Source organism: Molothrus aeneus, chromosome 4 (genome assembly GCF_037042795.1).
Source record: "Molothrus aeneus isolate 106 chromosome 4, BPBGC_Maene_1.0, whole genome shotgun sequence".
In the NCBI taxonomy this organism is placed as follows: domain Eukaryota; kingdom Metazoa; phylum Chordata; class Aves; order Passeriformes; family Icteridae; genus Molothrus; species Molothrus aeneus.
The window spans coordinates 21745728-21767496 of NC_089649.1; the positions used below are offsets into that span (position 1 = coordinate 21745728).

General features: G+C 44.5%; 1 protein-coding gene across 5 annotated transcripts in view; it reads left to right on the forward strand.

Annotated features, from left to right (window-relative positions):
* Positions 1-6274: 6274 nt before the first annotated feature.
* PDLIM5 (PDZ and LIM domain 5) overlaps positions 6275-21769 on the forward strand; it is a 127016-nt gene continuing 111521 nt past the window's right edge. For all 5 annotated transcript variants that reach the window (XM_066548059.1, XM_066548060.1, XM_066548061.1 and 2 more), the window contains exons 1-2: positions 6275-6365; positions 9220-9355. In XM_066548059.1, coding sequence (XP_066404156.1) covers positions 9260-9355 — 96 coding nt within the window. In that variant the 5' untranslated portion in view covers positions 6275-6365; positions 9220-9259. The remainder of the gene's footprint in view (positions 6366-9219; positions 9356-21769) is intronic.

Genomic DNA, 21769 nt, shown 5'->3' on the forward strand with positions numbered 1-21769 from the left:
CTCACAGTAAACTGGGCACAAAGACTGCAAGTTTGCTAATGACATCTGTGGATGACAGAAGTTGGGAGGCCCTATCAGGAGGGAGGAAGATCTGAAAAATCTTATGGGAAGAACAACAATGTAATGGAATTGAATTCAGAAGCATGGATAAGAAAAGCTCACATATGGCTACAATTTAACAGTAAACTGAAAATAGGAGAAAAATAGGAAAAAAATAATCAACTGGGCAATTCTCCAGCACCTTTGGAGCACCATTACGGTTTTCTTTGGAGAAGGAAATGTCATTCTGGGACATGTCAATCAAAATGTTTCCAGTGGAAACACTAAATCCATGGCAGAAGATGACATCAGTAAGGTGTCCTTAGCACACTCATACGATTTTGATGTCTCATGCTCATGGAAAATACAAATCCGAACAGGTGTAAGGAAAGGCTACTGAGATCACCAGGAGTGCCACAGTCTTTCCTTACAAATGGAGGCCGAGGCGACCTCGGCTTGTTCAGCCCAGGAAAAATGAAGGTTGACAGGGGATATGGTTTCCCTCTAAAAATACCCAGGAGTCAAACAGCAGTGAGGGAGAACTATTTAAACCCATATGTGACTAAACTTAGTCTGGAAATAAGATGCAGGTTGCTGGCCATTAGAACAAACAGAGGAAAGAACAGCCTTCTGATGGGAACAGCTGGGACCAGAAAAGCACAAGCACTTCTGAGATGTAAATTCATTTGGGAAGAAATGCTGTAGCATTTCAGGAGGAAAAGGCTCAGGCTTGATGGCTCCTGGATCCACCCAGGGAGGGCACAATTGTTTCTGACAGTGAGAGGTGCTTCTGTGGTCCCTTCTGCCCCTCTTGCTCATCTTGATTTATTTTAACAAAAAATATCAGCACAATGCGGGTTTCAGTCTTCTGGGGCTGACACCCAGATCTATGTGGCAGCCAACCTTGCAAAGTCAACAAGGAACTGGTGTTTTCACAAATAAATCATCGCAAAACAATTCACACATAAATATGACACTGGTGGGTATAAATTTGGTTTAAATTCTTAAGATGTATAAATACAAGCTTCTCTGGTGGCTGTTTCTTTTTTTTTTTCCTGCTGTTCTCCTCTGTCAGTAAAGTTTACCTGTATTTTATTTACTGTGGGAATAGCTATTAGTTGATATAATATTTTATGTGGGCAGCAGTTAAAATAAGATCTCCTGAACATGTTCTCTGATCTTACTGCCCTCATGCCTGTTTTGTAGTTCTCTGGGGAAAAAAAACCCAAACAACTCTAGAGGTGGTTACAGAGGCCTAGAGAGGTTTCTCTGTATGCACAGATTTTTGTATGGCTTTACCTAAGCAGTTATAAAATCCAGGGCAAAGTTGATTTTTCCCCCCCTTAGTTTTCTTCCAAACACTTGTAAATGTATTGTTAGACCTGCTGATACAGTGGGGTGTCACTGCTTTGGCCTATGTTCATTTTTGTACCAGTTCAGTTGTGTGAGCTGGCTGAAGGGCTTGGACTTGAGGATGATGTGGGGGAGCCCCAAACCTGGGCATCTGCTGGGTGCTCAGGCTGAGCAGCAGAACAGACCCTATAAAAAGCCTGTGCTTTTGTGAGTGAGTGGTGCTGCTAGGAATAAAGCAGGGGAGCTGCCTGCTCCCCTGCTGTGCCCCCTATCCAAACCCCTGTGCCTGGCTGCTCCCGCCCTGCCAGGCTCTTCCTGCTGCAGCTTGCACCCGCTGCCTCCCTCACCAAGGCAATCCATCACACACAAGTCTAAGGGCAAAGCTGCAGCTCCTCTCTGGGGCCATTAATTAATATAAATAACTGCAAGGATCACTCTGAGAGTTTGGCTGTTTACCTGCCAAACCCTGCTTAATTGGTATTCGTGGTGGATCTCAAACATAGCTCAAAGCCATCACTCAACAAGCCCTTCCTGCACAGCTGATGGACTGTAATTAAACCACACCAAGTCACAGGTTTCTGCATTAACCATTCCTTGCCATTAAGGAAAAGGAAATCAGGGCAGGCAGCTTGCTTCAAGGTAAGAACAGGGATTATTGAAGGTATTACTCTCATAATTCTGTCAAAAATGGTGACGATGAAATCTGACTTTTTTCCCCTCCTTTTTTTCTTCCCATGTATTGCTCCATTTGAAGTAGAAAGGGCTGTGTCAGACTGGGGTAGAGTAATCCAGAAGTTAGTTGTTAGTAGCGGTGAAGGAATTTGGAAGAACTGGTTTCAATTCTTTGACAGTTGATTCCTTGCATGTATAAATGTTTATTGCCTCTGGTCACCATCTGTAAAATGAGGCAGGGCTGTGAGGATGAAGCTGTTCAGGCTGTGACGTTTTGAGAAGCTTCAGTTTGATTTCAGTCCCTAAAGTGGGCCATGTTTAATGTGATAAGAAGATAACCTTAAGCTTCTGAAAAGGTTAATTGTGTTTCCTGGAATGAAGAGGTTTAGTTGCTGTTTCATTGGTTTGGACACACAAAGTAGAAATGTTTAACCTGTGGCATGGGCTGTGGCATCCACATAGGTGGTCCTTCTTTTACCTGAGGAGGAGGGAACAAAACAGATATTCCTTGCTTAGAGCTAGGACTGACCAGGCTCCAATGTGTCTCCTCAGTCACTACAAAGGAGTCCAGTAATAACATACATTTCCTCTGTTTATCCAATTTACCAAGATTCTAGAGACACTGTAAATAAGAAAGTATTTTATTAGTAAATATTAATTTCTCTTTACAAAGAAAAGCATCAATAAATAAAAACTAAAGAAGGCTTGATTAGCTAAAATAAAAAAAAAATCAGGGTATAAAAAATACTAATAAATCCATTTACAACATTAAGAGCTTCAATGGCTAGAGTGGGAACACCAACACGGTTAACTTTTCAATCTGATGAAAACTGCAGGTTTAAAAGCTGTCCTGATCACCGAGATGGGGAACAAACTGCTGCCAGAGAGGACACAGCTCCAGCAGAAGTAACACAAGAAAACATGCTCTGTGAGAAAATGAGCTGATGATAAGTGGTGAAGATGGTCAGCACAGCTGTGGGGAGAACAGGGCTCTAAGAGGTGAAAAAAAAGGTGACAAGTAAGAGAAAACTTGACCATGGGGTTTATTTTGGCTGACAAAAATGTCCCAAGGTGAATTGGGTGGGTGTAGCTGCCCAGCTGGCTGGATGCTGAACCTCCTGCCAGCCACTCTGCCCAGCCACATGGCTCCTCCCATGCAAAGAAGTCTTTGAGCTAACTGGGCTTATTGTGGTAGACAGGATGTATGAGAGAGGATGCAATTCAGCACAGGCTATCTTTCCAAAACAGGACAGGAAAAACAGAACAAAACAAACAACAAAACCACAAAACACCAAACAAACAGAAAAACAAAAGTTCTTCTGTGATACCAGTTCTAGGTGGTTTGGGCTTCACTGTGACCAACGTGTAACAGCTTGCCCTGTCAAAAGTTGACTGCAGCCCCTGCTTCTCAGAAACACATAGAAATTATCTAATTTATTGTAGTTTTTGGCCGCAGAGCTATCTTGGAACTGGAAATAAGCTGTTATGTTCTAGATGATATTCACATTAACCTCATTAGAGAGAGGATTACTTTGTGCTGAACAGCAGTTATACACTGAATGTAAATATTTACACTAGCTTTACCTTTGGAAGGAAAGCAAAAGTGAAAGTAGCAGTGCAGTAAAAGCACAGCTTGTAGTTCAATATTTTAGCACACAGAAAGGTAATGTTACATTAAGTGGTGTTTAATTAAAAATAATTAGACTGTGCATTCTTAATCTGTTCAGAATTTATGGGCTACTTTTCCCATTTACAAGTACCTTTCTCTACTTCACCACCGCAGGTGATATTCTCTGTCAGTTTTGTAGTGCCCATTACCAGGCACCTAAGGCATTTCATTAGCATTTAAAGGAGACTTAAGTGCCTGAGTAATTCTGACATAGGCTGTATCTTCCTGGCTAGCTGACTACTGCATTTAATTAATTTCCAGACTCTTTCCTTCCTTGTTCTGAGGGGAAAATGCAAGCTCTGTCTAAAATCCCGTAGTGGTAGGAAGAACAGGCAGGCCACAGTTCTAGCTGCTGCTGAGGTTTCTTGCTCGGCTTACTATCTCTAATTTTGCTATTCATCTTAATGAAAAGCTTTCTCTCAAAGAGGAGAATATTTGAAAAGCGACCAAGAATGGAGCGATCTCGAGCTAATGAGTTGCCTCTATTTCTGTGCCCTGTGTCTGGAGGCAAAGGAAAACAGATTCATTTGTTACAAACCGATCACGCCACAGAAAAGTGATGACGGACCTAAAGATGAGACTGCCAGCTTTGCTCTGGGAGTGGCACTGGCCTTGCTGCGATGGGTGGGTGTGGAGCAGATTGCAGGCAGGCTTGCCGGGGCTGGAACCTGCCGCAACACCAAGCAGCAAAAGTCCCTCTGCACGTCCTTCTTCGGTAGTGAATAATTAACGTAATACTGTCTTGGGATGCTGTATGTGCAAGCTGCTTCTCCAACAGGAAAAGCTGAAGGCTTTGGGAGAACTGAAGTGGAAGAGGATGTTTTTCACTAACGTGGCAAAGTGCAAAATCAATCAGGACCACAGGCTGTGTGCCATGGTGAGCTGAGAGCAGATTGCTACCCAAGCAGGCAGCACAGGGATATGCTGACACTGGAGATACAATGTGAGTCACACCGGGGCATGGGATCCTGGAGCTTTTTCTACTCTAATAAATAAAACAGCTTGAGAGTGACCTAGAGCCCTTGTGACACAATGAAAAATCCCTCTGTTGGGTAACTTTTACCTCCATGAATTAAAATCATGTGAGAGTCTGTTTGCGTAACAGAGATTTTTAGTTTTGCCCGATTGGAGAGACTTAATAGGAAAAGAGCAGACTAAGGAAGGAAGATTTCTGAAAGAGTGGTTTGGCTACAGTAGTGGGAGATTTAGATGCTTTCCTTTTGAGATGCTGTTTGAGTAGCATTTAAAGACACACAGATCAGTGTTAAAACACTGTTAAAATCCCCTTGTTAAGGTTCACTGAGCCAGGGCTCAGAGGATGAGACAGGCCCTGGGTTCATGCACATCCAGGCACTTAGGGCACAGGTCTTCTAACCCAGCATCAGCATCAGCATCAGCTCCAGCCTGAGGGCTCCTGTACTCCTCTTGGGGTAGCCTGTGAGGGCAATGGGCACAGCAGGACCAAAATCAGGCTCAGGGCTGTGCAAGTGACAGTAAAAGCAAGGGACAATGCGCTGGGGTCAGAGGGGTGAGGCAGGGCTGTCCATTATGAGGACTGAGTGTTGTGTTGGACTGTGATAAATAAGAATTTAAAGCTTTCTTCCGCACTCCTTCTCCACAGTAAATGCATGTTTGAGGAGGGTACTGAAATCCTTTCAATCGAGCTGATAATGGTACTGTCAACTAGATGCACAATTCTTTCACAGCCATTTTTACTTGTAATGACTTCTTGTCGTGTGAAGTTTGGCAGGAACCTCAAGGCTCACCAAGGTGAGGTGTGTAGCTGAACGTGACTCTGAAGCGCCACTGCTGTTTCATCTTCGCCCCATTCCCAAGGCAGCGGCCGTGACTGGCGCTGGCAGGCCCAGCACTGCTGTCCCAGCCTGCCTGCCCCGCTCCACAGATTCCCAGCTGCATTCCCAGCTGGACAGTCCTCGTGTTAAAGAATTAGTCCTGTAACAACCCGATCAAGCATCACCTTAGAACCTGGTTCATTTAATGGACCCACTCCTACAGCGAGGCTGTGCTAGAGACCTTAATTTCTGGCGGATCCCGTCCAGTTTCGGAGCTGATCTTATGCATGGCTACTCTATACCTGTTTGTTCTTGTGCCAGCCTTCTGTCAGCTGCAACAGTTCTTCTGCCTCGCCGCCGTTCCCCCACTTTGATGTCCTCAGGGGGCGAGTACATCCCTGTCATTCCTCACATTAAATCAGCCAAACTCCCTCTTTCCGTAGGCTCTCCTGCTCCGCTTCAGGCTGAGCGGCTTCCCCCCATCCCTGTCCGGCTCCGCACCCCTTCCCTCAGGACGGGCACACGGGGCGCGGCCCCTTGCGCCTCGCAGGTGCGCCCGCTGCTGCGTGTGCGTAAATCACAGCGGGGCGAAAAGGAGCACTCCCCTGTTAAAAAACAACCCAAACAACGCGGCTAACCTGGGCACCACGCGGGCTTTCCGCCCCCTGCCCCGCTCCGCAGCCCCGTCCGCGGCGGCCAGGCAGGGCTGGGCCGGGCCGGGCCGGGCCAGGGGAGGAGCGGCGGCAGACGGAAGTGAAAACAAGAGCAGGGGGACGGAGCTGCCGCCTCGCAGACGCGCTGCGGTGTCCTCGTCTCTCCGCGCTGTGCCGCACCGCCGGGTGAGTGCCGGGGCGGCAGAAAGCGAATGGAAAATAACCAGGGGGGAAAATCAGGCAAAAAGTCAGCCGGCTGGGCGGGTTTGTAAAGCTCCTCTGTGCTTATTTTCGTTTCATTTAACTTCTGTAAGCAAGGCGCGCAGCTTGCCGTGGTGGCGGGGTGCCGGGGTGCGGCGGGGGCGCGGCCCGGCCCCGGGGCAGCGCCTCGGGCAGCCCGGGCTGCGGGACACCTGCGGGGCTCCTCGCCCTCAGCCGAGCGCTGCCGTGCCCGAAGGGCTGCTCGGGCACAGGGCTCCGGTGTGCCCCGCTCCCCGGTGTGCCCCGCGCTTTGGGGCACCCGCGGGGCTGCACGCCGGAGCGGCTGGGCTGTGCGAGCGCCTGGAGCCGAGACCGAGCGCTCCTGGGGGGAATTCTGGTCCCAGCCTGCGCTGCCGTGGGGCTCCTCGTCCCGGGGAGGTGGGCAGAGGGGTGTGTTGGGGTGTTCGGGAGCTTGTGCCGTCCCTCCGGCACGGCCGCCCCGGGGCAGGAGGGCCCCGCTGGTGCTGCGGGACCGGCGGCTCCGAGCCCGGGCCGGCGTTCGGCCGGGGATTTGAAATTCCCCCTTCCAGACGCACCGAGCGTCTGATCGTCCAAAGGAAAGTTGCACAGTTTCACCCTTAGCTGGTTTGTTTGCGCAGTGCTCCGCACGTAAAGCGAAGTTGGTGGTTCGCGGTGTTTCCCTCTGGCTGTTGCCCTGGGACATTTTAAGTAATTTGTTAAATAAAACTTGGAGCGGGTCTTCTTTGTTTGCCGTTCCTTCCTAGTGTATCTGTCGGGCTAGAGATGCAGATATACCAGAATTAAGGGGGTGAGAAAGGAAAGATGAGTGATGCTGAGTGTGATGCGTGGTATTTCAGAGCGCAGTTTCTTCCCTCCTATTTCCAGTTGCTACAAATGAAAAAGGATGGTATCAATTCCTAACAGAATTATTTTTTTTCCCTGGGTCTGTAGCTGTAACGAGTTGATGCTCAGTTAAAAAAAAAAAAAAAGCTACACAGGTGCTGTAGTTTCAATTGCCAGGTAAAGCCTGCTCACCTGGGTGAAACAACTGCACTGTATGCTGGTCAGTCGATGTGTCTTGGTTTTCTGCAGCCTCATAATTTAGAGGGACCTTCACTGCAGCGGTTTTCATTTAGCGGGAGTGAACAGAATGTGTATTTTTATGCTGAAAGAAATCTGTGACTAATTCAGATCCTCTTTTTAAAGGAATTCTGTGTGCGGGGCAATTAACTTAGTTCTCGCTTTAGTGGTGAGCAAGCCTCCTAAGAGTCCTAGCTCGAACTTGGCGGGTACTTTTTCTTCCTCTTTAGCCTCAGGAGAGCTCAATCTTGTGTGCTTCCCCTTCTGTTCACTGGTGCTTGTCGAGGTTTTTAAGGGTGGGTTGAGTAAGCGCCTGGGGTCGGAGCTGCCCCTTTGCTGGATGCCAGCAGGCAGTGGTGGATTGGGAATGGCCCGGTTACCCCGGCACCTCTGGTACAAGCTCCAAATTCTGCTTCCTAATATATATCTATATATCTCTCTATATATCCATATAATATATATATATATATATAATCTCTATGTATAGATATATATGTATCTTGTGCTGCCTAATGCCAGTAGCCCTGCTCTGGTTACCTGAGTAACCAGAGTAACTTTTGTCGGTGTGAATAAAAAAAGTCTGGGTGGATCTCTGCTGCTTTAGGAGGTCAACCCAAAAAAACGTGCGTTGTGGATGACTCTTGGGGAGTGACATCCTTGCATCGATGGGGGCTGTGCGATAGCCCTGCTCTCATGCTCCTTGTGGGTGGGCTGCATTTGGAAAAATCCACCGCCTCTGAGAAACTAACGTGGCCCCCGGCAATGTACGAACAGCTAAACCCGGGCTTTTCAGAGTTTGGTGGGGTTTGCAGCCGCCTGCTGCTGCTTGGCTGAAGGTCCACCTTAAATGTCCCTATATGAGTATGGAATCTGGCTGTGCCCCGGTGTAGTCTTACACCAGCCTGCCCTGGTGTGCTCCTGCCGGGCTTCAACTATACAAAAATAGACGGCATCCACTACCTAAGATGTCATTGTAACATTACTTATCTGAGGTGGAGCTGAAACCCTTATCTTTGACGCTGAACAGCGCTTAAATATCTCAGTTGCCTTTTAAAGGTAATTTGTTAGCCACGCTTGTGGAGAGGGAGATGCTTGGGTTTTGCTTCCTCAGCATTAAATCGTGACTGTGGATATTTTGCTGTAGTTCTCGGCTTTCATTTGTGGGTTGGTTTTAATACCTGTCTTGTCTGTGATGTTGTTTTGCCACTATGAAGCTATGCTATAAAAATAAAAAAGTTGCAGGGACTTTTTCCTCTGACGAACTGCAAAGTTGTGATGCTTTTGGCATTGTTGTGTTTAGAAATAAGCTTTGAGCTGATGACAGGGCAGCATATGATACTAATTTTGTTAGAAATGAATGTGCTAGTAGTGCTAATGTCTTCCATACTTCGATTTAAGGGATGCTGTCAATTCATGCTTGTCTCAATATTGACTTTTTTTTAAGCTGAGTTTTAATGCTGGATGGTTTTACCAGCCCTGCTCCACACAGTGTTTTGTTAGTGAAAAGTAGTTGTCAAACATTTTGGCAGCGGCAGTTCTCAAAGTTTTGTTTCCTCCTAAGCTATGGAGGGAAACAACATATGGGGAATAAAAGCACAGGTCATGACAGACCTGGTGTGGGGTTTTTGGCTGTTTTGCGGGGAGGGGAATACAGCCAAAGAAAGAAGTTTTTCAAAATCGCAGACAGTGCCTTTTGGTTTTATCATCTTTAATTTAAATCTCTAATCCTCTTCTGCAGGCATCAGTTCTTTGGATTTGGTCGGTGAATACCAAACATCATGAGCAACTACAGCGTGTCTTTGGTCGGGCCAGCTCCCTGGGGTTTCAGGCTTCAAGGGGGCAAGGATTTCAATGTGCCTCTGTCTATCTCTCGAGTAAGTGCATTTGCTTCTTTTCCTGCATGTGGGTATCTGTTATGCTGTGGCCAACCCACAACCTTCAGACAAAGCCATTAATTATAGACACTGGGGCTCAACTTGCCCTGTGGCACGGAGGGCTGTTGGGGGTCGGGGAGTGAGGGATAGAAAGGGGAAAATAAATCTTTATTGTTTAAAGGCTCCAAGAAAAAAAGCTTAGGAAGGACTTGTTCATTTGAAATGGTTGTTTTATCTGCATTTGTTTATTCAAATAACAAAAGAAATTACCCTCGAATTCCCTTCGCTGTTCCCATCCAGAAAATAGGGATGCAGGGGTTGAAGGCTGACAGGAAACAAGCAATTTACTTTGCTGGGCTGAGCCTGTGCATTTCAAATGGGAAGCAGTGGGGGGAAAATCACCCGTGTTACACTTGTTTATTCAGCAGCTCTTAGCTGCTCGAGGATCTTGTGGTGCCTGTTATTGCAAATACTACCATTTGTAATAAAAAAAGTGCTTAAATGACAGTAGTTGTAAATAGCAGTTCATCAATATGTGCCTGAGTGAACGTGCCAGTTTCTCATGAGTGTTTTATAGAGTATGTGCTCTGAACTGGTATTCAAAGGATTTGAGGAACTAAATCAAAACAAATATGATCTTTGTACCCAGCACTGTCTAACTAGTTTCCTACTTTAAAACTGTGTTTTCAGCAAGGCTTGTCTTTCATTGTGGGCTAAGTTTCAAAGCCTTTTACAGATGGCTGAAGCACTTTGCACATAAAATATAGGGACAAAGTTTGCAGTATTCAATTTCTAGGATCACTGGAAATCTCTGGGTGAAGGGACTTGCTTTTGATGGCTCTGTACCCTGACACCTTTAAATCTGATTAGCCAGGTGGAATCATTTATATACAAATGGCCCCTCCTCTGTCATCAGCTCTCCTCTCCCTTCTGCATTTTCGTGGAGTTTAGTGACAAAGATGAATTATTTTTTACACCTGTTGGGATGGCAGAATTGATACTGCCCTGGGAGATGGAGCGGGTTTCTATTTGGGTTTATGCATCATGGTGATATTTTTAGCTAATCTTAACTAGTGTTTCAAACCCTTCCAGTTCGTTTAGTCTTGGCTTATCTTATCCACTGGTGGATTATGCTGGTGAAATTAAAGTACAGTTTGGCTCTGAAAAATTCTTTTTATATGGCTTAAATAGACTGGAGAGCTATAGAAATGCCTGGGTACTGATTAGGACAGTTAATATCTGAGACAATAAGGGGTTGAAAGGCAGTTTATTCTTGGATTGCAGGGACTTTAAAGCTGAACTGTAATTCAGTTTCTTGTTCAGTAGCTGGTTACTTGTACACTAATGAGAAATTTGAAGTGGAGATGTGGATGGAACTCTGATTTGGTGGTACAAGGGCTTTCATGACAAGGGTTTACATAGGCACAGGAGCTTGCCTGCGCGTGGTCCCGTGTGTGATACTGACTAGCACTTAAGCACTATAGGCAGTCAGCCATGTGAAACTACCAGCTTTGGGAAAGGGTAATACTTTTTTTGTACAGGCCTTTGTTATCCTGGAGATCTAGAGTGCAGTCCTGCCTGCCTGTAAGCAGGCTTCCCATCTAAAAGAGGAAACATATGTTGGAATTAGCCTAGACTACAACTTTATTGCAGGAATCAAATTCGCTGTCGCACGGAGTAGCCTGGAGGAATTGGCCTCAAGAGCTACCTATAAAAGCCTCAGTTATGGGATTCCCTAATGACAAATGTCAGTGCCCACAAGAGCAGAACATAATGAAAGACAGGGTCTGGTGTGGTTTTGGAGCTTTAATTTGTTCATGGGCGGGGAAGCACAATCTCCACTTCACCTCAGCACCGCTCCTGCACTGTGTCTTCCTACTTGCAGTTAAAAGTATGCAAGTATTAGACTGCCTGGTGCGTTTTTTTTATTCCCCCCCCCTCCCCCCCCTCCTTTGGATCAAAAAAAAGGCTTAGTTCTGGTATGCCAATCCAGCTTTGGCCCAATGGTTTTTACTGGAAGAATTCAACACCCATGTTCCTGGTATGCTAGAACACTGTGTTCAATTCACGCCCCCCAAGCTGTTCTTTTTCTGAAGCAGCATAAATTCCTTCCTGTATCTGAAGGCTGCTAATTAAATTATTTCATCAAAACAGTAATGAGACAGCATAATTATGTTCCTTGGCAAGGAGGACTCTTTGGTTTGGTTTTGTTTTTCATTTGTCCTCTAGATGCTGAAGCTGAATGCTGGGCTGCTGAGGGCTAATTTCCTGCTTTAGTTTAAACTCCTTCAAATTAGGTTTAAATAAAGTGTAGTTCACGAAACACAGAGAATACACTGGTTTCTAAAGATGTTTATCTGAAAAGTTAATCTCTTCACTAATGATTTGAACAAATTAAGATCTCACAGTTCCTCAAAGAAAGTTTTTAGTAAGTCAGTTGAGTTTGAACCGGATACAGTTTAAATGGGCGTATTCCTTGTTGCCTCTGAAGGGTAAAATGAGCCTGTTTTGTGTCCTTCAGTTGAAATTCTTATGGTCAGCTAAGATTAACATTAGTTCAGGGGTAATGTTTGACTTTCCATAAATTAGTATATTGCAGACTAGTCAGAACTTCTTAACCAATAGCAACAGTTATTGCGGGGTAATGTCAGTCACTTTATATAGCTGAGTGCTGTAAAGTTGCTATGTTTAATTATACAGCTGTACACATTTCATGGGAAGCAATAAACATGATGCCGGGGTTGCTGTGATGTGATGGTTATTACATGTAGCAGTCTGTAATAAGTAAGTATACACTGTATATGCACACAGTTATGTGTGCATACATTACATGTATACATGGCCATATAACGCAAATGCATGTGCCCCTTTGTTTCATGAACTTGTATCTGGCTGGACTACACCAGGGTGGCTTTTCCCAGTCCTCCTCCCTGCCTGGTGAAGGCACTTGTCTGAGCCCTGCAGAGTGCCACTGCACAGGTCAGGAATTTAACACCGGGAAGCTGCTGCAGGGTGGTGGGAGTGTGATGGGCGGTGTGGTTCCCATGAAGCAAGGGCCCCTGGGAAGGAATTTGCTCTGAAAGTAAAAAGGGATAAAGGGAGGGTTGAGGTTTATTAACAGCCAAGTGTTAAAGTGGCTCAGGCTGCCACATGTCAGTGTACTGTGGGACTTCCAGGCAGTGAATTCTGAGGTGGCATTTGCGTAATGAGAGATTGCAAACTGTGAGTAGCTGGCCTGCAGTGATGAATACAGAAATTACTAGAGCCCAGGTGTGCAAACTTAGATTATTCTGGGTTGCTGTTCTTACTGTTTCCTCATGGTGGTTTATGTTAATTAAAGAAGCAACTGATGTCCTTATTCCTTCAAGACGTATACTATGATGTAAAAACAAAAAAAAAGAAGGGAAAGCTAGAGGAGATGAGAAGAAGATTTGTTTGCGCAGCAGTTTATTCTCATTCAATACAAGGAACAAATGTAGTTTTGGAAATAAAGTACTCCAATATATTACTAGGTAGGATTCATGAAGTGGCTCTCAGGCATGCTAAATTCTATATTAACAGAATTTGGGGTTAATCATATCTACAACATTTATTTTTTTGAAGTGCAACACAGTAGCTTTTAAAACTATCTATGCTTCTTTCAATTTTGAAGTAATATTATATTTGCTTTACTTTTTGGCGAGTTGATTAGTTCCCCATGCTTCTTTAACAAAGCCAGAATAATCTCAGTAAGCATGACTAACAGTCAAAATTGCTGTCCTCTGCAGGCTGAAATAAATGTTGTTTGGTATTGGTGATGTATTCATTATTTTGGGATGACCTGTGAGAGATTTGGATACTTGTTCCAAATGTGTGCTTGACATGTTAGTAGCTTATCAAAATTTTTGTGATGTAGTCTCTAAAAAGTAGTTCTCTCTGTTTTATGGCAATATTCATGACTAGAAACAAGGAAATACTCAAGCAAAGCTATAGTTGGAAGATTAGATAGTCTATAGGCAAAATATACCCTCCCACCTAATGCAAATACATCAGATGTTTTCCTATATTTAAGTTACTTTCTTGTTAAATCCTGGTGACAAGTTGAGCTATTGTCTTTCAGAAGATGTTTTGCTGTTTGTTTTTCTCTTGCTGTAGGAATTAAATGGAATACAGTTGTGTTGAAATGCTTGACCTGACTGATAGCTCTGTTTTTCTACTGCAGCTTCTTTCAGTGTGTTTCCCCACAGCTTCTTTCTGCTTCACTGATCACTTTTCTTCTTCAAAATACCCAAAACAAACAAACACCACTCCTACCTCAGAAATAACCACTTGGGTTTGCAGTTTTCTCAGTTTTCATTATTTCAGCTGTTTCAAGGATGTTTTTGTGTTGAAGTTGCAAGCTTATAGTTGACAAAATACTCATGACAAGAAGTCTGTTGGCAAAAAATACACTCAAGGAGTAGGTGGGAGAGCAGTTCACCTTGGGATGAAGTAGGGAATGTGCAAGTACAGCACGTCAGCTGCTCAATATTCATCCCACATGAGCATCCTGACGTTCTTTATGCTGATATTGGGAGGTCATTAATATGTATGAAAATAGTGAGAAGACAATAAAAGGAAAATAATGTTTTGAGTGGACCTGGAGCATGTTAACTTTGGCTGACTAGAGTCTGGCTGAGCCTCTTGCCCTTGTGTTTGTGTGAATTATTTTATTGAGCTGTGTGTGTCATTTCCAGTAAAATCAAGTTTAGTGTAAGTATGAAATAAGTTATTTTAATGGAGGGCTGGGGAAATAGTCTTTCAAGCAGGTATGTGAATAGGAGAGAAACATTAGAACTGCTGGCCTGGCCAGTGATAATTGTGTCAGTAACTTTACGCTTCATCCTGAAAGCTGCTGAGAGCTCCTAACTAAACCCTAGCTGGCAGCTGCTGGCATTGGTATGCTGGGTTGATTTGTTACTGAGTTGTGATGGTTTGCACAAAATGCAGCTGAAGATGCATTCCACTGCTGCAGCTGAGGTGGATTGGGAGCTGGCCGAATGGCAGAGCTCAGGGCTGTGATCAATGGCACAGAGTCTAATTAGAGGCCTGCAGCCAGTGGTGTTCCCCAAGAATCAATCCTGGGTCCAGTCCTGTTCAACTTATTCATCAGTGACCTGGATGAAGGGATGGAGTGTCCCCTCAGCAAGCTTGCTGATGGTAGAAAACTGGGAAGAGTGGCTGACACAGCAGTAGGCTGTGCTGCCATTCAGAGAGATCTGGTCAGGCTGGAGTGTTGGGCAGAGAGGAACATAATGAAGTTCAACAGAGCACTAATACAGGGTCCTGCACCTGGGGAAGAACAACCCTGTGCACCAGGGTTGCACCAGATCTGCTGGAGAGCAGCTCTGCCAAGAAGGACCTGGAGGACAGCAAACTCCATGAGCCAGCAGTGTGTCTTGGTGGCCAAGAAGACCAGCAGTGTCCTGGGGTGTGTTAGGAAGAGCAATGTGATTGTGCTCCTGTACTGATACCTGGGTGAGGCTGCATCTGGAGTGCTGTGCCCAGTTCTGGGCTCCTCAGTACAAGAAAGACAAGTGAATGTTGGGGGGGCCCAACCAAGGGCTGTGAAGATGAGTAGGGGACTGGAGCATCACTTTTTAAGGGAAGTTCAAGAGAGTTAAACCTGGAGAAGACGTAGCCTGTGCCCAGGACAAAGGACAACAGACACAAACTGAAGCACAGGAAGCTCCATCTCAATATGAGGAAAAACTTTTTTATTTCAAGTGTAACAGAGCACTGGAACAGGCTGATGAGACAGGCTGTGGAGTCTCCTTCTCTGGAAATACTCAATACCCACCTGGACAGAATCCTGTGCTAGCTGTCACAAGTTAGCCTGCTTTAGCAGCAGGGTTGAACCAGATGCTCTTCAGACATCCCTTCTAATCCCAACCTTTCTATAATTCTGTAACTTCCTGGCACAGGTCAGAGATGCTGTCAGACGTCACAGCCTGTACCCGCTGATGCTGCTCCTGGGACAGCAAATGCTGTATTTTACAGGAGCTATCAGTACTTACTATGAATTGAATGGGATTTGCCAAGATACCAAGCAAGAAGTGTTATTCTGTTCAGTTTAATGTTGTTTACAAGATGTGGTTTACTGAAAAATATACTGACAGTGACAAATGAGCTACCAGTGCCAAAGTCTACATCCTCTGTGCACCAAGTCCTGAAGGAGCAGAGGCTTTCCTGTGGATAATTACAAAGTTCCCAGCTGCACAAGTGGTTTAATATGAGCAAGTGTTGAGAAAGTCCTGAGAGTGCCGGCTAGTGCTTCAGAGTTAGTGTAGTTGCAAGCAACTGTCTTTAGAGAGCTCCTCAGTTTAACCTAAAGATGGAAAGAAAGATCCATTGGTATGGATGTAATTTCCTGACTGCCTCTTGTCTAACTGTGGTTTAACATCTTTGTGCTGAAAATTGGCAAAAGGGCTGTTTCCTCTGACAATTTGTTTTCCTTCCCTTGTCTATTCTGTTGTGTGGTTTAAAGAATGACAGACCAGCACTGGTGTGTGGGCTTGGGAAGAAGGGAGGGCATGGGGGAGAAGAGGCGTAAGAAAAGTGTCTGCATCTTGTTCTGTTCGTGACCTTATTGGTTAGACAGCCTCTTCAGACTGAGTAGGAAGAAAATTTTTAAAAAACCAGTTCCTCTGCTGATGTCATTCCACCAAAGGTGAAGCTGGCTGTACTGGGAGAAAAAGGAACTAAAGAGTTTGTAGCTGAGGGATGTCTGATGTTATGTGTGAGCACATTCTTTTTACATTAAAAAATGCTGGTTCTTCTTTTTTCCCTTATAAGTGATGGTTTAGTTACAGTATGAGGAATACAAGCTAAATATTTCATGATGGAAAAACTAAAGTATTTTTTGCAGTATCTACTTCTCAAAGACAGATGTAGTGAAAAAATAAACTCTGATTAGATGTTCAGAGCAGATGCAAAATTGGCAGTCCTTCCAGAGGCCAAAAGACAGGAGCATTTATTGAATAGTAACTGCAAAATATTAGGCATGTTTTCTTTGCAAGTTTCTCGCCCTCGAGGCCTGACAGCTTCTGTTGACTTCCCCACCATTTGGAGATGCTATTTTTAGTGTAACTGTTTTTCTCATTATTCATTGGCCGATGGCTATCAAAAGGCATTGTGAGAAGAGACATGGTGTTGAAGGGTTTGTTTGTTTGGCTTTGGTATGGAGCCAGGAGATAACATTGTTGGCTTTTTTTCTTTTTAATTATTATTTGTTTTGACTTTTTAAGAAAAGATTTCATATGTTACCAATATAAGGGAAAGTGTGAGAGAAAACTGTTTCTCATATGCCTAAGGCAGTGGAAATATGGGAAAGGTGATATTCTTCCTGCCAGTGGTCATAAAAAATGAACATTGAGGCTGAGGTTAGTTTGAACAAATATGAGGAATAGAATCATTGAATCATTAGGTTGGCAGTCCTATAAGATCGTCGAGTCCAACCACTAACTCAGCAGTGCCAAGTCCACCACTAAACCATGTCCTGAAGTGCCACATCTACACATCTTTTAAATGTCTCCAGGGATGGTGACTCAACCACTTTCTTGGGCAGCCTGCTCCAATGCTTAATAGTCCCTTTGGTGAAGAATTTTTTATATATCCTATGTAAACCTCCCTTGGGACAACTTGAGGCCGTTTCCTCTTGTCCTTCTTGTTTGTTGGGAGAAGCTGACTCTCACCTTACTACAGCGTCCTTTCAGGTAGCTGTAGAGAGCAATAAGGTCCCCCTGAGCTTCCTTTCCTCCAGGTTAAACACCCCTGGCTCCCCCCACTGCTCCCCATGAGACTTGTGCTCCAGACCCTTCATGAGCTCCCTTGCCCTTTTCCGGACACCCTTCGGCACCTCAGTGTCTTTCTTGTAATGAGGGGCCCAAAACTGGACATAGGATTCAAGGTGTGGCCCCACCAGTCATGAGTACAGGGGTACAATCCCTTCCTTGGTCCTGCTGGCCACGCTGTTTTTGACACAAGCCAGGATGCCATTGGCCTTCTTGGCACACACTGGCACACATTGGCTCTTGTTCAGCTGCTGTCACCCAGCACCTCCAGGTGCTTTTCCACCAGGCTATTTTCCAGCCGCTCTGCCTCAAGTCTGTCACACTTCATGGGGTTGTTGTGACCCAAGCAGAGGAACTTCTCCTTGTTGAACCTCATTCACACCTCAGCCCATTGTTCTGTTGAGTTAGTTTGCTTCTACATGTGGCTATTACAAGAGTAGAGACAGGAGGGATGGAAGCCACTGCTAAGGCCAATGTTCCGTGAGTTTGAATGACTCAAGTCTTCAGGGCAGTGACAGCAGTGAAAATATGACAGAAGTACCTCTTCAGGTTCCCTTGCTTTGTGAGGTCCTCAAGCTGAATTTGCAGAGGGAGGTACTATCTTTTCGTAGAAGAGCAGATAAGGGTTGCCTCCCTCTTCCCATTTATTTGCTTCTTTCATTGCTCACCTTTCAACGCTGCCAGTTACTCGGGTGATGTCCCACACACAGTGGCTTTACATCTTTTGTCACTTCAAGACACCAGTGCAGTTTTGTGTAGCTGCTTGGGTATGCTATCCTGAGTAGAGAGGTAGTATGGGGAAAAATGACATGCAGTAAGCTGATGATCTTATCATGATACACACCCTTAAAGCAGATTAATAAGCTGTGCACCAAAAACTGTACTTTACACCAAAACTACTAAATAAGTAGCCACAGAGCACAGAAACTTGCAGACCAGAAAATTTCAAGTGGAATAGTCCATAATATTTTACCACTATGGATTAGTATTGCAGTTTTTTTCTCATTTTGAGTTACTTTTTCATTTGAAACTTCAGCTTAAACAGTTAAGCTTAGTAGATGTAAGAGATAGTTGAAAGTATTTGAACGAATGAACTCTTGCAACTGCTGTCAGCTGTGCCTGTAGCAAAGCCCTAAAGTAAAATGTAATGCCGTGTGTGAAGTCCCATAGGCTAAAAAGTAGATCTTGCCAGGTCTCTAGTAGTCCTGTTGGAAAGGTCAAATGGTTTTCATGTTAACTGGATATGAAAGAAGTTTGACTTATCCTGGGCTATATTAAGGAATGATCTAACTCAGTATCTAGTTTTATCCCTGACAAGTAATAAAACAATGTGAAGTACTTGCCCTGGGAAGGCAACAGAAAATTTTATTTTGTGCTAATTGTTTCATAGTTCTTTTGAAGACCTGACTAGTGATTTAGATGCTAAGCCTGGATTAACGTAGAATGCATCAATTTCAGGAGGGTAAAATTCCCTGTTTATTTAGCTTTTGTATTTATGAATGTAACTGGACTATGTTTAGTTATTCTTGCACCGTAAATTTATTCAGACTGTGGAGAAAATGATCTCAAGTGTCTCTAAGTGTGATGCTGTATTGGTAGCAATGTCATTTGAGTTTTTTTAAAAGAAATTCTGTAGAGCCAAGGCAAAATGCTGTAAATATAAAAAATGCACACACAAAGGTGTATTTTTGTTATTAAAAAGATTGTATCACTTTGGTGGAAACTCTAGCTATAGAACATTTTGTTCAGAACCCTTGAAAAACAAAAGCAGCTTTGCTGTGCAAAAGCTCCCTCTGCCAAGCAGAGGAGCTCAATCTCAAAGTTTATAGTGCATCTGCTATTAAAGATTTTTCTATTTAATGTGCATCTTATACATGACAAGCCAGCTGTAGTTTTGAGTCCAGTGTTTTCTACTGGTTCTGGACTTTGCGTGACATTGTGGAAGACATGGGGTGACAGGTTCATGGGATTGTTTATCTACAATTTGCATGTGTATCTGAGCAATACCTTCTGTGCTGTTCTAATTTTCTTTACCTAATGCCTTTAAAAGGAAGGACAAAAACTAACAAAAAGTCAGGGGAGATTTACAAACCACAGAGCTTGTGGAAGTAGGGTTGGGCTTGCTTTTATTTGACCAATAGGGAAATGGAAGCCTTGTAAAGCTTTAAATATCAAAGACCTCTTGATAGATTCATAGAATCACAGAATGGGTCAGATTGGAAAGGACTACAGTGTGTCAGCTGTTCCAGCCTCCCTACTCAGGCAGTGTCATCCCAGAGCACATGGCACAGGATTGTGTCCAGATGGTTCTTGGATATCTCCAGTGAGGGACACGCTGCAACCTCTCTGGGCAACCTGTTCTGGTGCTTGGTCACCCGCACAGTAGAGAAGTTCTTCCTCACATTCATGTGGAACTTCTGTGCATCTGTTTCTGACATCGGTGAGGTCCCCTCTTGGTCATTTCTCCTTGAGGCTGAACAGGCCCAGCTCCCTCAGCCTTTCCTGGTTTGAGAGATGCTTCAGTCCCTTGATCATCTTTGTCACCCTCCACTGGACCTGCTCCATGTCTCTCTTGTCCTAAGGACACAGCACTCCAGATGTGCCTTATCAGGACTGAGTAGAGGGGCAGGATCACTCCCCTCGACCTGCTGTCCGTGCTCTTCCTAGCTCAGGATCCACTTGACCCAGGGCACCCTACTGGCTCATGGACAGCTTGGTGTCCACCACGACCCCCCCATCCTTCTCCACAGAACTGCTCTCCAGCAGATCAGCCTCCAGTCTGTGCTGGTGCATGAGGTTGTTCTTCCCCAGGTGCAGGACCCTTTGTTGAATTTCAGACAGTTCTTCTGTTGGCTTTCTGCAGCTGCTCCTCAAATCAGTGTTTTGAATCTAGACTGAATGAGAGTGTTCTTTGGGTAGTATGCTAGCAATTGTTTAGAAATGAAAAGGCAACTCCCAAAATATAGGTTCAGAATATATTTAGCCCTTGGGGGATGGTGCACTGGTTCTTTGTAGGGGACTGATTGTTGGAGTCATGACTTGATCAAGTGTAATGTAAATAATCATCAGGGGCCACAAACAGCCTTGCAGAGGAAGCAGTAATGGTTGGAGAGCCTTGCGTCCCACCTGGCTGCCTGAGCTCCTGTCTTCTTTAAATCTTCTTTTAATGCTGAGAGGTGTGAGGAAGGCCCCTCTCCCCAAATACTGGCGCTCTCAAAAGTGGGAATAAGCTTATGTAGTACCAAATATTCTTCTTGGATGTGAATTGGCCTGCACCCCTGTCAGTGCTACTCACTGCTGAAGAAGGTTGGCAGAAGAAAACCTGTGCTTGCATTTTTGTGATGGAGCTTAAAGACAAATCCATAGATGAAGTTCTTCCTCCATCAGTGCCCTAAGCAGTGGTAGTAGGTGGGACTGGTGCAGCAGAGGTTGTCTCAGCCCAACAGGCTTGGCCACAGGAGCTGGGTCTGCTGGCACAGTGGTGGCAGATACCTGGATACAGTACAGGCTAGAAGTGCTGAAGCCAGACTTGCTAGGACATGTCTGTCAGTGTACTAAGCTGTGAAAACTGCCACTGAATGCTTATTAAATAACCACTTCTGTCAGCTATGAATACATTCTCTTCTCCCCACTTTCCAGCTGTCATATTTTGGCAGCTGGCTAGAATCTAAAGTCACTGTAGCTGGGGCGTACATGAATCTCCTTTGAGAGCATAATTTGTAAATTAGTTTGGCATTGTGCAAATCGATTGTAATCCTGTAAATACTAATAACCCAGGCCTTGGCCCTGGAGAAACACTCAAGGAAAAGTGCAATTGTGGGCATATAAATTGTTACCGTAAGATGACTCTTGCATAAGGCTCAGCCTGTATCGATGTACATCACGGCTCAGCACCTTGCAGTTTTGGTTCTTCAAATTTGTTGCCAGGAAGAAAGAATCACAGACTTGCTTGGAGGAGACAGTTGACCTTTCCCAGACAACTTTATACTTTGTCTCGAAGATGCATGAGCCAGTGATTGTTAGCCTAAGAGAATTGACTAGCAGAGATGTTTGTGTGGCATCCAGAGAACTCAAATAGAAACAGCCCTTTACCAGACAGCCAAATTCCATCAGTACATCAATTGCTTTAGTAGTGCTAACTCTTGCCCTGAAAATGTAGAGATGCTCCATCCCCTTTTCTCTTTGCAGTATGCAATTATTGCCTAAGTTATAATTTTTAAACTAGAGATTACTACCCTCAGAGCATGTCCTTTTTTGGGTGGTTTTGTAAAACTTATGAACTGCTGGTTAAATAATTGAGCTTATGAACAAAATACAGATGAGTAGGTGTTTTTGACTGAAAGAACAAATTTTATGTAAATGTCTAGAAATGCAATTCACTTTCAATGTGAAAACCTAAAGAGAGTTTCCATGAGGTGTGCACTTAGAGCTTGGAGGCTTGAATTCTTGCACTCTCTCTCTGGATAAAAGTATCACCATCCCTCTTATGTCAGAGGGAATGTGAAACTCACTGGCCAGTGGAGTAGCTCTTCTGTGGGAGTATTTTCCTCCATTGACACATCTCCACTTCAGCTTTAAAATGTACAAACTGCTGTTCATTGAA